The sequence below is a fragment of the Schistocerca cancellata genome, chromosome 3, assembly GCF_023864275.1.
Source record: "Schistocerca cancellata isolate TAMUIC-IGC-003103 chromosome 3, iqSchCanc2.1, whole genome shotgun sequence".
Taxonomy (NCBI): domain Eukaryota; kingdom Metazoa; phylum Arthropoda; class Insecta; order Orthoptera; family Acrididae; genus Schistocerca; species Schistocerca cancellata.
The window spans coordinates 288690660-288708180 of record NC_064628.1 but is presented as its reverse complement, the minus strand read 5'-3'; the positions used below and the strand labels follow the sequence as shown (position 1 = coordinate 288708180).

The 17521-nt window shown below is 37.9% G+C and overlaps 1 protein-coding gene across 1 annotated transcript in view; it reads right to left on the bottom strand.

Moving 5' to 3' along the window:
- The window catches only part of LOC126174968 (TNF receptor-associated factor 6-B-like), an 82435-nt gene that overhangs the window by 44882 nt on the left and 20032 nt on the right, over positions 1–17521 (bottom strand). Inside the window, exons 3-4 of the mRNA XM_049921438.1 lie at positions 8063–8193; positions 423–549 (exon numbers count right to left, since the gene is read on the bottom strand). Of these exons, the coding sequence (XP_049777395.1) occupies positions 423–549; positions 8063–8193 (258 nt within the window). The remainder of the gene's footprint in view (positions 1–422; positions 550–8062; positions 8194–17521) is intronic.

Genomic DNA, 17521 nt, shown 5'->3' with positions numbered 1-17521 from the left:
AATACATTTGGGAAATTTCATTAATCCTCAGTAGACAAACTTTTTGTTACACTGTATACGTGTATGTACATCTTATTTTCTACTCTGTGACAATTCAATGTTATATAACTTACAAGAACTACATCTTGAGCATGGGTCTATCTCATAAATTACTGGAGGTAGCTTTATTAGATTGTTGCTAGTTTTCTGTGTCAAATGTGCCACTATCTGAGTTTCACATGATTTAAGTTCGTTAAGATGACTTCAATTGAACTTCACCATTTAATTCAAACTGACACCTGTTCTGCCAATTTAAACTTCTGGGAAATATTCAGTGACACATTCATCAGAAATCTGGCAATTAGTATATTTAAATTTCAAACAAGGGAAATGTCAAGTTTCTGTTAAAATTAAAAAATAGTGTTTTGTGTTACTGCTCATACCTCATAACTACAGGACGAAGAATGGAGATCAAGTTCCTGAATCTCACGACGGGTGAAGTTGTCAGGAAACAGATCTGTCTCCTGATTGATAGGAAGGCTATCAATAGGACAACTCTGGTCTTTTTGCCTGGGAAACAAAGTAAATGATTAGATGTGTATGAATAAAGGTTCTAAATAAATTGTTACAATTGCTTTCTCATACAAAAATGTTGTACAATTATTATTAAAAATTATGAAATTCTCCAGATCACAAAACTGTATGTTTAATTGTGGATATAAATACTTCTGTTCTAATGTTCTTATAATCAGTGAACTGCAAAATATAGAACTAAATGAATCTGACTACACTTCAGGGTTATGTCTTTAATAGCTACAAATACTTACAGAGATGTAGTTGGAAGAATAGTAAGGATAAACTCCCCTAGCACATATAAGAGGTAGGTATTAACTGTCAGAAGTATAGGTGAGACACCACCACTGCAATGCATGGTGGAAAGACATAATAGGTGATAGCTTGTACACAGCAGGTAAGAATTACCTGACTTCCTGAGACAAAAGAAATCAACTTTTTGTAAGGTAGATAGTGTTGTAGCTTGAATCTGACAGGAACTCTGAAAGATTTAACCCCAAATTAGGAAACAGGAATCAAAATCAATGAAATCATTTGAAAGACAATACCAGCAACCAGAATGTTATTCAGTTGAATATTTTTAAAATAAAAAAAAAAAATAAAATCCATTCCACTGTGGTAGGGTGCTACAGCACCCAGTTTTGAATTGCTCCAGAGTAAAAACAGTCACAGTTGCAAAGTTATTTAATACGAGGTGTATTCAAGTTCTAAGGCCTCCGATTTTTTTTCTCCAGACTGGAAAGAGATAGAAACATGTGCATTGTTTTAAAATGAGGCTGCGTTCATTGCCAATACGTCTCAGAGATGGCAGCACCGTACGACAGATGGAATTTTACCGCCAGCGGCGAGAATGAGAACTGTTTTAAATACTTAAAATTGCGATGTTTTCCTTACTTGAACAGCGTGCAATCATTCGTTTTCTGAATTTGCATGGTGTGAAAACAATTGAAATTCATCGACAGTTGAAGGAGACATGTGGTGATGGAGTTATGGATGTGTCGAAAGTGCGTTCGTGGGTGTGACAGTTTAATGAAGGCAGAACATCGTGTGACAACAAACTGAAATAACCTCGGGCTCGCACAAGCCGGTCTGACAACATGATCGAGAAAGTGGAGAGAATTGTTTTGGGGGATCGCCGAATGACTGTTGAACAGATCGCCTCCAGAGTTGGCATTTCTGTGGGTTCTGTGCACACAATCCTGCATGACGACCTGAAAATGCGAAAAGTGTCATCCAGGTGGGTGCCACGAATGCTGACGGACGACCACATGGCTGCCCGTGTGGCATGTTGCCAAGCAATGTTGACGCACAACGACAGCATGAATGGGACTTTCTTTTCGTCGGTTGTGACAATGGATGAGACGTGGATGCCATTTTTCAATCCAGAAACAAAGCAACAGTCAGCTCAATGGAAGCACACAGATTCACTGCCACCAAAAATATTTCGGGTAACCGCCAGTGCTGAAAAAATGATGGTGTCCATGTTCTGGGACAGTGAGGGCATAATCCTTACCCATTGCGTTGCAAAGGGCACTACGGTAACAGATGCATCCTACGAAAATGTTTTGAAGAACAAATTCCTTCCTGCACTGCAACAAAAACATCTGGGAAGGGCTGCGCGTGTGCTATTTCACTAAGACAACGCACCCGCACATCGAGCTAATGTTACGCAACAGTTTCTTTGTGATAACAACTTTGAAGTGATTCCTCATGCTCCCTACTCACCTGACCTGGCTCATAGTGACTTTTGGCTTTTTCCAACAATGAAAGACACTCTCCGTGGCTGCACATTCACCAGCCATGCTGCTATTGCCTCAGCGATTTTCCAGTGGTCAAAACAGACTCCTAAAGAAGCCTTCGCTGCTGCCATGGAATCATGGCGTCAGCGTTGTGAAAAATGTGTACGTCTGCAGGGCGATTAAGTCGAGAAGTAAAGCCAGTTTCACCGATTTTGGGTGAGTAGTTAATTAGAAAAAAAATCGGAGGCTTTAGAACTTGAATGAACCTCGTATCGATGACTCATTTCACCCTTTGGGGCATCTTCAGATGGTCTATAAAAACAATAAACTTTGAGCGTGCCAGCTGACTCCACCGTAGTGGCAAAAAATCAGGCCACACATACAAAATAAATGTAGTATGAGTCACACATACTAACAATGCATATAATGCAGCAATAGGTGGATAGGAGGCATGCATGACTGGCAAAAGGCTCATCTGCGAAATACAAAAACTACATAAAACTAATAAATTATGATGCATATGTGCAATCCATTGCAATCACAAGTTACCAAAAGTACATTAAGATATCCCTATACAAATTGGTAAAATGAAGACATGAAAAATGGAGAGTCATCATATCGTTAAATTGTAATGCAGAGCAAAATAGCTAAATTTTTAAAAAATGTGTAATGTATGCATACAGGATCAACAACCCAAACATCAAGGCATCAGGATAAGTGGCAGTCATAAGCGTTGCAAACTAAAGAAAAGACCTAGTTTTAGTCATTAATATAAAGAAATGTAAGGCACAGAATATAAAAAGGCTAAGTCAATTGTGATAAAATAAGGTCATCAATAACCTGGCCTTGAAATACAGCTCCCCCAACTTCATTCACAAGAAAACAAATAAGTTAAAAATAATGACGTTGACATAAAATAAAAGGTACCATTGTAGCAACATTCTAAACATTGTATCATAATATACTTGATTTCTGTTAATTATTTGATTGTTCAGCAACTTTTTTTTATCAACATAAAGATGTTTAACTAATTCCAGCTCCTTGAGTAGATTCAGCTTTTTACTCTTCTGAGCAAGGCATAGTATTCTCAAGTTTTCTAGTGTGGGTGAAAGGTTTCGAGTGTGGGAGACTGGGGCCTGCTTGACTTAGATGCTCAGCAAATGCAGACTTCTGTTTAACCCAGCCTTTACCAGCATGTGTTCACAGAACCTGGTCTTAAACATTCTGCGAGTCTGGCCTATATATGACATTTCACAATCGCTAACTCTAATTTGTATACACCCGACACTGCATATTTATCCTTATAGGGTTGTACATTGTGAATGTAATAGCTTCATTGAGTATCCACTGTAGTAGAATTACATGAAACAATTATTGCGATAATTTGTGACATGTTATACAGGGGCATTTGAAAAGTGCGTGCAAAAATAAAAACTACTTATGTATTTGGGGTAAACCTTTTTTATTTTTCGACATAGTCTCCTTTTAGACTTATACAATTTGTCGAACACTGTTCTAATTTGTTGATCCTTTCCGAATAATAGGAATTGTCCAAGTCTGCAAAATAGCTATTAGTTGCTGCAATCACCTCCTCTTTTGAATAAAATCTTTGTCCCACCAGCCATTTCTTCAAATTGGGGAACAAATATTACTCAGAGGGAGCCAAGTCTGGAGAATACGGGGGAAGTGGAATGAGGTGGAATACTATTTCCATTAATTTTGCGACCACAGCTGCTGAGGTGCATGCTGGTGCATTTTCGGTTCAATCGCCGGCATTTTTCTTGCAGCTCGGTTTTCAAACGGTCCAATAACGATGAATAATATGCACCTGTAATAGTTTTACCCTTTTCCAGATAGTCAATGAGGATTATCCCTTGCGAATCCCAAAAGACAGTCGCCATAACTTTTCTGGCTGAAGGAATGGTCTTCGCTTTTTTTGGTGCAGATTTTCCCTTGGTAACCCATTGTTTAGATTGTTGTCAGTCTCAGGAGTATAGTAATGTATCCATGTTTCATCCACAATGACGAAAGGATGCTTAAAGTCCTGTGGATTCTTCCTGAACAGCTGCAAACCATCCTTGCAACACTTCACACGATTCTGTTTTTGGTCAAGCATGAGCAATCGCGGAAACCATCATGCTGATAGCTTTCTTATGCCCAAATGTTTATGCAAAATATTAAGTACTCATTTATTCAAGATGGCCACAGCACTAGCAATCTCACACACCTTAACTCTTCTGTCATCCATCAGCATAGCATGGATTTCATCAATGATTTCTGGAGTTTTAACCTCCACAGGACATCCAGAACGTTCAGCATCGCTTGTGCCCATATGGCCACTCCAAAAATTTTGAAACCACTTATAAACTGTTCTAATCAAAGATGCAGAGTCACCGTAATGTTTATCAAGCTTCTCTTTAGTCTCCTGAGGCATTTTGCCTTTCATAAAATAATGTTTAATCACCACATGAAGTTCTTTTTCGTCCATTTTTTGACAATCACTTGACTTCCTTGATTCACACGAATGCCAAACACAAAGAAATAGACCAATGTGTCTGAAACTTGGTGTGTGTTCTTTCCAAAGATGCTACTAACTAAACGTGACCTCGATATGTGCCGGTTGGGCCATCTCTCGGACTTTGCACACACTTTTCAAACGCTCCTTGTACTTTATGTTGCCATTTTTGGCACAGATGTATTTTTGATCAACTGATGTATATTATCACCTCCTGTGAAGCTGGACACCAAAACCTGAACAGAATAAATAAAACTGCACAACTGGTGCCACAGGAAACGATTTTTTCCAAGTATTTATTGGCTGTAATTAACCACTTGAAGAAAGATCTATGTACTGATAATTTTTTAACTAATTATGTAGATTCAGATTCTTTATTTGCTGTTGATCACATACAGCACAATATGCATTTTTAGTCACAGAATGTAATATTTACAATCAAAATATTGAAATTAATATTCACATTACATGTACAAATTAAACAACTTAACAAAACAGTGCAGCTATAGGTTTAAATACTAAATTGAATATTGCACACATCAAGTGAAAGAGTACAGTTATAATCTTAAACATTAAAATCAATGCTGTCTGCATAACAGAATTCTTTTACATTGTAACATGGGTTTTTTGTTAGCCAATCACAAATTCATGCAAATGGCAGACAGTGTTTGTTGGTAATGAGGATCACCCCGTGGCTAAACATGCCTTGGTGCATGGCCAGCACATCTTGGCACAGTGTTGCACCGTCCAGGTTATCTGGATACTTCCCACTAACACCAACCTGTCAGAACTCCGGAGATGGGAACTTGCCCTTCAGTATATCCTCTCTTCTCGTTACCCACCAGGCCTCCACCTCCGCTAATTTCAAGTTGCCGCCACTCATACCTCACCTGTCATTCAACAACATCTTTGCCTCCGTACTTCCGCCTCAACTGACATCTCTGCCCAAACTCTTTGCCTTTACAAATGTCTGCTTGTGTCTGTGTATATGCGGATGGATATGTGTGTGTGTGCGTGCGAGAGTGTATACCTGTCCTTTTTCCCCCCTAAGGTAAGTCCTCTCCCGGGATTGGAATGACTCCTTACCCTCTCCCTTAAAACCCACATCCTTTCGTTTTTCCCTGTCCTACCCTCTTTCCTGAAGAAGCAACCGTTGGTTGCGAAAGCTTGAATTTTGTGTGTATGTTTGTGTGTCTATCAACATGTCAGCGCTTTCTTTTGGTAAGTCACATCATCTTTGTTTTTAGATAAATGAATTATATAAGTACACAATCTGTCGAAGTATATAGTATGATCTTCAGCAGATGTCTGACATACAGGCCAAAGTTCATATGCACATAGCAGCAATCGTGGATCCTGAAGATGATGCATAGACCTTACAATGTTCTTCCATAGGTGGCAGTCTTATGCATTAGTCCTCGTGCACATCCAACTGCTGAAGGTCCTTCTGCAGTTCATCCTCCCATTGCTTCTTTGGTCTTCCAACTGAGCGTGTACCATTTAGGTTTCCCTTCAAGCACAGCTTTGGCCCAGATAGTGTCTGGCCTCATAGCAAAGTGTGCTTCCACACTTGTTCCTCATGCTTTTATTTTCTGCAAAATGTTTTGTTTTTCATCAGGTCGTACAGTTCTCAATTCTTCCTATGTCTCCAAATGTTCTCTTTACAGATTGGTTCAAAGAACTTTGTCATGGTTTTCTTTCAAAGTTCAACAAGTTCTCCCTGTTCATGGAGGTATGTTCTGTCTATGGAACTAAATGAAAGGCTGTTTATTTACTGCCATACGCGTTTTGATTCTTTTATTTATGAAGCATCTTCAGCAGCCTGTAATACACGTTTCTTTTTACACATATAATAAGTGTATTATGTAGTAGCCACAATATGTTACTATGTTACATTTTGACAGTTTTTTCTCTTGTTTTTCAGATTAGAATCAACTTTTGTAGCACAAAATTCTGTGAGGTGAAATTATCTTTCAGTATTACGATTTCCAGAGCTGTTAACCCATATGTGTGATGATTGAGATGTGTTCATTAGTCCTCATGCTCTTGCTGGCCAATTTCCGGCATTTTTTTCACCCACATTTGTTACAACACATCATTTGCACCTTTCACTGCAACCTCGCAATATTAATATTGGTGATCAAACTGAAGCAAAGCCAAGATTCATTAAAAGGCTTGAGACATCTATACTCATAATGCAGGATATTATGATCACTGATTCACATTTTTTCATATCAGAAGAAATGCTTGTAAAGCTCATTATGTGGAAAAGTCTCACCCCTTAAAATTCTCCTTCTTAATGGGTCTCCAGAATACAATGAATGAACACATGAATGAGTGAATGCACGAGTCATGTTGCACCACTAGGAGACATTCGGGGAACAGTTGGAAATTTCTTTTATGGTCTCTTCCTCTGCTGAGTGACCATGTTCTCCATATGTGCAAGACAATATAGGTAATTACTTGATCTGTCTGAAAATGTGTTCACTTTTTGTTTGGATAGATACACCCAACTTTCACAGTGTGCTAGAGGTAGCAATCAATTTCTAGTATAACACACAAATCTATGCTTTTATGGTAAATAAAACTAAATAAATAAATAAATAAATAAATAAATAAATGCAGCTCATCAGAGATCCCTCTGTCTTTGATGTCCTAGTGGCAGCCAGAAACTTGTTACTGAGCATTTCCTCTTGAATTATGACTTTGCAGCAGAATTTATGGTGTCTAGAAATTACTTGCACTGTAATAATTTTTCTTGCTGAAACAGCTATGACATCTCCATGATCTATTACGTCAACAATGTGGCAACGAAGGCCACAGAACTTCCTATGATGATGCCACAGGGAATGGATTGAAAGAATTTGTGGGGGTAAAATGATACAGGAGGAGGAGGAGATTAGTGTTTAATGTCCCGTCGACAACGAGGTCACTAGAGACGGAGCGCAAGCTCGGGTGAAGAAAGGATGGGGAAGGAAATCGGCCGTGCCCTTTCACAGGAACCATCCCGGCATTTGCCTGAAGCGATTTAGGGAAATCACGGAAAACCTAAATCAGGATGGCCAGAGACGGGATTGAACCGTCGTCCTCCCGAATGCGAGTCCAGTGTGCTAACCACTGCGCCACCTCGCTCGGTTAAAATGATACAGTGTTTGTTAAATTTCCCAAAGGAAATACTACAGAATGAAAAGCACACAAAATTAAAGCATTTTAAAAATAAATGCAATTCTGATTCAAAGTATTAATAATTACAAACCTCAGCCAGTCTGTAATGCAGTCACTGCAAAATCGATGCCCACAGGCTGTCAAGATGGGATTTCTCATGCACTGAAGACAGATTGGGCACTCAAATCTGGCTTCAAGATGTGGCTGTCCATTGAAACATGGCTGCAACATTAAACTGATGATGTATTAAACAGCAACAGGTCATTATTCCAGCACAAAAAATTCAAGACTTTACTTCCTTAGCCTTTGCAGTCAATGTCTATTTTTCCTATAAATATAACGGTGAATGTACAGTGTGTTTCACAATTTCTGTTACAGGCTTCTGGAGGTTGTAGAGAAAAGTATGGATAAGAGAGAAGTATGGATAAGGGGGATTACTGAAGAATGGGATACAACCTGTTGTCTTTGACCAATGATGTCACAAGTTACCAGAGACAATGTATTGCACAGATTTAACAGCAAAGACGAATGTTGAGAAACAAAGGAATGCAGGACAGAGGAAACAGATGGTGAACATAATGTTAAGTATCTCACTTCCTGAGTCCTAGTATCCTATTCTGCAACTGACCTACATAACTCAACTGAAGAATGGGATGGTAGTGCAAAAAAGAGAGGAAAAAAAGGCACAGAAATAATGTTAGTATGTAATACCTCAGTTGACAAACTGAGTTAATCTATATAGATTAACTGCAGTATGGGATACAAATTTAACATGTGTTGACTTTTTTGCCTTCGCTTGCACAAGTATCCTATTTTTCAGTTGACCTGTGTAGGTCAACTGTAGTACGGGATACAAATTTTACAGGTGCTTTTTTTGTCTCTGTTACTACTAGCATCCTGTTCTTCAGCTGATACTAGTAATAGCAAAGGTGAAAAGAGTGAGACATCCATAAAATTTGTATCCTATACTTCAGCTGACAAATCCTGCTTCAAGTCTTCCATATTCATCAGAAGAGGTAAATCCATACAAAAAAAAGCAAAAATTGTCCAGCATGAAAAACAATTCTTCCAAAATATCTCAAACTCTCTAAGAATGGAAATAAGTACTGAATGAATTGGAATGAACAAATGGTTTAAATTAATGTGAGTGACAAAAATTGTACGCAATGTCTAGCCCTGTCTTTTGAAAACACATTCATTTATTCCAATTTACAATGACGACGCCTCACTAGAGAACATAACCAATTTATTATCTATGGTTAAAAAAATAAAAATATTAATATCTATGAATACACTATGACGTCACTGGTCACAGCCAACTGGTTGCATCCCAGTCTTCAGTTGACCCATAAAAGGAAGCCATGTCCGGAAATGTGCCATTTGGATATAAAAAAAAGTTTGGCACAGATACTGAGTCTTCAGTTTAGACTGCTATGAGAGCTGACAGTGGTTCTCCATAGGTGCCTGAAGCATTAATGACCTGGATTTGATCTCAGAAGTCTCGTAGCTTTTCTTTGTTTACGCCTTCCTCAGATCATTGATTTGGTGACTACTCATTAAACAACAAACAACATTGTAGAAATTAATTCGTGATCTCATATCTATTGACAAGTAATACTGCCATGACCAGTTTGTATTCATGAATTTAGACATTTAATTTATCACAAGTCAGTACTTCTATTAAACTAAGATTGTTCTGAAAGAGTGGCAATGTAATTACTGTACACTTTAATTATCGAGTTCTGAATGACAAACAACATAATGTTTTCTTGGTTACATAGTCACGGCACACTTACACTTTTTAATAGGGACATTGATTGGCATAGTAATCTAAGTGAGTCACATTGACAATTACATTCTGATAGCTTCGCGCAGACTGACTAATACGAGGTGCATTCAAGTACTAAGGCCTCCGATTTTTTTTCTCTGGACTGGAAAGAGAGAGAAACATGCGCATTGTTTTAAAATGAGGCCGAGTTCATTGTCAATATGTCCCAGAGATGGCAGCACCGTACGACAGATGGAATTTTACCGCAAGCGGCGAGAATGAGAACTGTTTTAAATACTTAAAATGGCGACGTTTTCCTTACTTGAACAGCGTGTCATCATTCGTTTTCTGAATTTGCGTGGTGTGAAACCAATTGAAATTAATCGACAGTTGAAGGAGACATGTGGTGATGGAGTTATGGATGTGTCGAAAGTGCGTTCGTGGGTGCGACAGTTTAATGAAGGCAGACCATCATGTGACAACAAACCGAAACAACCTCGGGCTCGCACAAGCCGGTCTGACGACATGATCGAGAAAGTGGAGAGAATTGTTTTGGGGGATCGCCGAATGACTATTGAACAGATCGCCTCCAGAGTTGGCATTTCTGTGGGTTCTGTGCACACAATCCGGCATGACGACCTGAAACTGCGAAAAGTGTCATCCAGGTGGGTGCCACGAATGCTGACGGACGACCACATGGCTGCCCGTGTGGCATGTTGCCAAGCAATGTTGACGCGCAACGACAGCATGAATGGGACTTTCTTTTCATCGGTTGTGACAATGGATGAGACGTGGATGCCATTTTTCAATCTAGAAACAAAGCTCCAGTCAGCTCAATAGAAGCACACGGATTCACCGCCAGCAAAAAAATTTCGGGTAACCACCAGTGCTGAAAAAATGATGGTGTCCATGTTCTGGGACAGCGAGGGTGTAATCCTTACCCATTGCATTCCAAAGGGCACTACGGTAACAGGTGCATCCTACGAAAATGTTTTGAAGAATAAATTCCTTCCTGCACTGCAACAAAAACGTCCGGGAAGGGCTGCGCGAGTGCTGTTTCACCAAGACAATGCACCCGCACATCGAGCTAACGTTACGCAAAGGTTTCTTCGTGATAACAACTTAGAAGTGATTCCTCATGCTCCCTACTCACCTGACCTGGCTCCTAGTGACTTTTGGCTTTTTCCAACAATGAAAGACACACTCCGTGGCCACACATTTACAAGCCGTGCTGCTATTGCCTCAGCGATTTTCCAGTGGTCAAAACAGACTCCTAAAGAAGCCTTCGCCGCTGCCATGGAATCATGGCGTCAGCGTTGTGAAAAATGTGTACGTCTGCAGGGCGATTACATAGAGAAGTAATGCCAGTTTTATCGATTTTGGGTGAGTAGTTAATTAGAAAAAAAAATCTGAGGCCTTAGAACTTGAATGCACCTCGTAGCAATGAAAAGATGCTGGTAATTTGATTTCTCAGCAGAGACTAACTGACACAAATGGCTACATGATATGTAAGTTGTTTCCCAGGGCAATAACTCACTTATACATAGTACCTGTGCAATTTGGATTCTCACTACAGACTCTTTCAAACTGAATACATGTTGACTTCTTGATATCTAACCACTGACTGACTGGATCTTTGTACAACAGGTCTACTTTAGAAGCATATAAATTTCAGGCAGCTCTCTATGCTGCTCTATCCTGTGCAAGTCTCTTTACCTCCAAATAATTACTGCAACATACATCCTTTTGAACCTGCATATCATACTCGTCTCTTGGTCTCACTCCACAATTTTACTTCCCACACTTCCCTTCAATACTAAATTGCTGATCCTTTGATGTCTCAGAAACTGTTCCATCAACCGATCTCTTCTCCAAGTCAAGCACAAATTTCTTTTCTCCTCAGTTCTATTCAGTACCTTCTCATTGAAATTAATGAAAAACAGTCTACATTGAGAGGGTTATTTTACTTAAAATGACTGGTTTCAGCCTAGTCTTAGGATATGTTCAGAATAGCACCATTAGCTGAAGTAGATGATGTCCAGATCTATTAGCAGACCTCAGTCGCTGAAACTTCAGCTGACGGTGCTATTCTGAAAAGGGCCTAAGACTATGCCAAAACCAGTGATTTTAAATAAAATAACCCTTGCGATCTACAATGTTTTTTCACTATTTTTATACAGCTTAAAGGATTGATGTTTCCCACAAATGTTACTAAAAAATTTCACCTTCTCACTGATTACATGATCTACCCATCTAACCTTCAGCATTCTTCTGTGGCACCACAGTTCAAAAGTTTCTATTCTATTCTTTTCTGAACTGCTTATCATCTGCATTTCACTTCTGTACAACACTACACTGCAGACAAATACTTTCAGAAAAGATTTCCTAACACATAAATCTAAATTTGATGTTAACAAATTCCTCTTCTTCAAAAACACTTTTCTTGCCATTGTCAGTCTACATTTTATATTCTCTCTACTTTGGAATTTATCAGTAATTTTACTGCACTTACAACAAAACTCGCCTACTACTTTTAGTGTCTTGTTTCTTAAGCTAACTCTCTCTACATGTTTATCTTATACTGTCCTTTCAAGACAGTGTCCATTCTTTTCAACTGTTCTTCCAAGACTTATGACCTTTCCTGTCTTTGATGGCAAACTTCGAAGTTTTTATTTCTTTTTCCTGAGCATTCCTTCTCCACATTTTTCTTTGGTATCTTTTAATGTATAACATGAACAACATTGGGTATAGGCTACAATCCTGCCAACTCCATTTCCAAATCCTGCTTCCCTTTCATGCCCCTTGGCTCTTATAATTGCCTTCTGGTCTCTGTATAAGTTGTACATAACATTTTATTCTTGTATTTTATCCCACCTTTTTTTAAGAAGTATATTCCACTTCACAACGTCAAAAACCTTCTCCAAATCTACAAAAGCTATAAATGTGAGTTTGCCTTTCCGTATCCAGCTTTCTCAGATAACTTGTAGGGTCAGTACTGCCTCATGTGTTCCTACATTTCTCCAGAATCAAAACTGATCTTCCCTGAGGTTGGTTTTTCCATTCTTCTGTAAATAATATATGTTTGTATTTTGCAACCACGACTTATTAAACTGATAATTTAGTTTAACTATGAGCTGGTTACCTAGACAATGAAAAAGTTAGAGGTACTATTTTATGAAGATGATTTCTATGTAAAAGGAAATTTCCAAAGAATGCTAAAAAGTTTGGAGAAGCTGAAATTTTTCAAACTGAATAATTAACAAACTAGTAAGATATTTTTTTATGAAAGCAAATTTTTTTGGGTTCAGAAAAATCAGGGCTACAGAACTATGGTACTGGGAAATAATCACAAGCTAACATTGGAATGTTCTGGAATACAAACACACTGAATATGAAAAACTTTTGAAATGTGACATTTTTGGAAAAAGTAAGATGTTCATTGAGAAGAGGAGATTAAGGTCTATCAAATTGACTACCTCAATTCAGAAACAAACAACAATTTGCTCACTGAAAAATTTCACCTCCACATGGTTTGCATATGTAGATGATCACTAATAATTCTTTAAAGATGAATTAATTATATTATTTTTATCAGTAATTAAGAAAGTACACAGACAATAATAAAGTTTTGATAATCTCTCATTAAATAAGAAATCATATATTTTGCACTGCACATAAAATGTACAAAATGGAGAAAAAATGTTTTTTAAGGAGTAGAATTGTAACAACTAGCTCTATGCCTCAATGTACCATACTCTCAACTTTGAAGAGGATGTCTTTCATCATCCACAAGACAACATGACAGTGGGTATTTGAAACACTGTCCATGTAGCTTTGAAAGTGATCTGATCTTCAAATTTACAGTACATTCGCAGACTTGGGACTCTTACCAAAACTTTATCTAATAAGTTCTCTCTGGAACATCTTTTTCTTCTTCTTCTTCTTTTTCTTCTTGCTCTTGAGGTGCCATGTCTCTCCGGTGAGATTTGTTATCATGAGGGCTAATCTTTTTCTTGACTTTCCGGATCCAAACAGTTGTGGGGAAGTGCATCTGAATCACTCTCAGATTCTCTACCCACAATGTTGTCTCCATCCAACAGATCTTTTTCCTACAACTTTTCCATCCATTACAAGTTTCAGGACACTGTACCCTTCTCCTCTAATCACAGAGCCAAATTATTCTAGTTTTTTGGTTTTTATTGTGTACTCAATTCCTTATTCTTCTTGATTCACATTAGAACTTCTTCACTGATAATACTTTGTGTCCAGGATATTTTTAATTAACACTTGTCCATATAACTACATTTCGAATGCCTTAATTTTCCTCACTGTTGTCTTATAAGTGTCCATGTCTCCATTGCACACAAGAGTACTGAGATTACATTACATTTAACCATTTGAAGTCTTAGTTGTAAGTTTAAATTACAGTTGATAAAATACAATCTCATCTTTCAAACAAATGCAGTGATAGCTGGTTCAAAAGCTTGTTATAAATACTGCAATACTCTACACGTCTGTCACCAATGTATCATTTACTCTTCATGCTATTTGTCCCTCTTCGTTTCTAGTTTTACTGGTCTCCTCCTTCACTATATTCCATATTGTCTTTATTTTGTTATCTGATATGACAATCTTTTCCTTGTAATATATTTTCTTTGATGTCCATATTACAGTCTTTAATATTTTGCAGTATTTCTTGTAATGTGCTATAGCATCAACATCAGAACTGTTTGGGATTGACAGATACAGTTTTCTTTTTGTTTCACAATATACCTTTATTCCTTGAGTAATCTGTGACTTCTTTACAGTGGGAATTAAGTTGAATGATAGTGTTACTAACTCAAATAAGTTCTTATTGGGAGAATCTTCAAGAAAATCTACACTGAAGTCACCAGCAACCACTATTTGTTTGTTTTTGGTTGTTAAATAGGTCAGTACAGCTTCAAGGTGGCTTGTGAACAGATTAAAGTTACCTGCAGGTGCTCGATATACACTTAATATTATGAAAGAATTTTTTAATGAAATTTTACTTCTGTTGCACATGCTTTCATATACTGTTCTAGGCAAAATTTATGAATGTCTATGTTCTTAAATTTATGACAGTCCCTGATGAATGAGGCAACTCCTCCTTTCTCCATTTCTGCTCTACAAAAGTGAAATGCTAATCTAAGTCCTGTAACACTTAAAAGTTCTATGCCAGTGGTGACATGATGTTCAGAGAGACAGATTATATGCCAGCTGGGTTTGAGGACTCTAATTCATCTATGCAGATAATTAATTCATTAATTTTATTTCTCAGTCTACAAATATTTTGATGCAATAAAGATAGCTGAAGTTTCATACTGACTGAGTTAAAATTGGTTAGAGTTGTCAGGTTCTCTAGATGCCACCATGGGATACCTCAGCAACTTCCATAATATGAACTTGACTCTCACTACCCCAGCAGAAGTAATGTTCACCATAAAAACTTTAAAATCAAAAACATCTAGTGGGTATGATGAAATATCAACAAAGTTAATTAAAGAATGTGATTCTGAGTTAAGTAACATATTAAGCTGTCTGTCTTACCAGTTGTTTATCAGTGGAGTATTTCCTGAATTGTTAAAATATGCTGTGTAAAGCCACTGTTTAAGAAGGGAGATAAAGAAATAGCATCAAATTTGTGTCCAGTTTCACTTTCGCCAGCATTCTCAAAAATTTTAGAAAAGATAGTGTACAATCAGCTTTATAACCATCTTATCACAAATAACATACTGTCAAAGTTTCAATTTGGATTTCTAAAGGGTTCTGATAATGAGAAGGCTATCTACACTTACAGTGACAATGTACTTAATTCATTAGACAAAAAATTGCAGCAACTGGTATATTTTGTGATCTGTCAAAGGCATTTGTCTGTGTAAATCACAATATTCTTTTAAGTAAATTAGAATATCATGTTGTAACAGAAAATGCTGCAAAATGGTTCAATCATATACCTCTGGCAGGAAACAAATGGTGTTATTAGGAAAGAGACATGTATTAAGCTATCAGGCATCATCCAACTGGGAACTAATTACATGTGGGGTCCCACAAGGTTCTATCTTAGGCCCCTTACCTTTTCTTGTGTATATCAACGACCTTTCATCAGTAACATTACCAGATGCCAAGATTGTTTTGTTTGTCAATGATACAAACATTGCAATACATAGCAAATCAAGTGTAGTCTTAGAAAGATCGGCTAATAAAATATTTGTGGACATTAATCACTGGTTCCTAGCCAATTCTTTGTCACTAAACTTTGAAAAACACACTACATGCAGTTCAGAACTTGTAAGGAGTGTTCCACGATTATATGCCTAACATATGATGACAAGCAGATAGAAGGACAGCATTAAATTCTTGGGATTACAGCTTGGTAATAAATTCAACTGGGAGGAACACACCACAGAACTTCTGAAGCATCTATACAAATCTCTATTTGCAATGTGAATTGTGTCAGACATAGAAGATACAAAGGTGAAAAACCTGGCATACTATGTTTACTTTCACTCTGTAATGTCATATGGGATTATTTTTTGGGGTAATTCATCAAGCCAAGTTAAAGTTTTTTGGGCACAAAAATGTGCAATAAAAGTTATATGTGTTGTGAACTCAAGAACATCCTGCAGAAGCCTGTTTGGGAAACTAGGGATACTAACCACTGCTTCCCAATATATTTATTCCTTAATGAAATTTGGCATTAAAATGTATCAATTTTTCAAACCAATAGCTCACTTCATGGAATCAGTTCTAGAAATAAGAATAATCTTCACAAGGCTTTAAAGTCACTTACTCTTGTACAAAAAGGTGTGAACTCTTCAGGAACACTCAGTTTCAATAGCTTTCCAGCAACCATATTATAGCTTAACAACCAATGAAATTCAGTTTAAGAGAGGCCTGAGGGATTTATTGTTGGCCAACTCCTTCAAATCCATTGATGAATGTCTCAGTTGTACCAATTTGTGTGATTTGTGTGTGTGTGTGTGTGTGTGTGTGTGTGTGTGTGTGTGTGTGTGTGTGTGTGAAGTACAATCTAACTTCTGCACCATTTCAGTGCAGTAATGCGTTCATTGTAAATAAGTATTGTAGCAGTTCCAGCACTACACAGCCGTCATTTCATCGCCACACACAGTCTTTTAATTTCTTCTTTTTATTTCTCTCTTTTCCACTACTTACACTCCCCCCCCCGGCCTCTGCGCACATTCTCTCCTGCCCTTCATCTAAACTGCAACACTTTACTGTCCGCCACTCCCACCATACCATCCCCCCCCCCCCTGCCCCAGCCTCCTCTTTACCCCCACCAAATCACCACTCCAATCATGAACTGGTGCCACTGCTCGCAGTGTAGTTTCAGCTCTCTGAGACTGCAGATGTGTGTGCAAATTGTGCACGCACATGTGTGTGTGTGTGTGTGTGTGTGTGTGTGTGTGTGTGTGTGTGTGTGTGTGTGTGTGTGCACGTGCGCGCGCGCGCGTGTGTCTACTGCTGACAAAGGCCCTAATGGAAGAAAGCTTTAATTGTGTGAATCTTTTTGTTGTGCCTATCGCAACTCAGCCCCTCTGCTATATGGTGAGTAGCAACTTTCCTTCTCTGGTATTGTTACATTCCATCCTGGATTTTCCACTGTTTGATTTAACCTTTTAGTTCTGAAAGTTAAGTAGATTGTAAATTTTACTTTTAAAAGCATATATCAATATATTTCATAGACTATTAAGGGGTAGTATGGATCAACTTTTCACTGTCACATTCTTAAAGTGTCAAAAA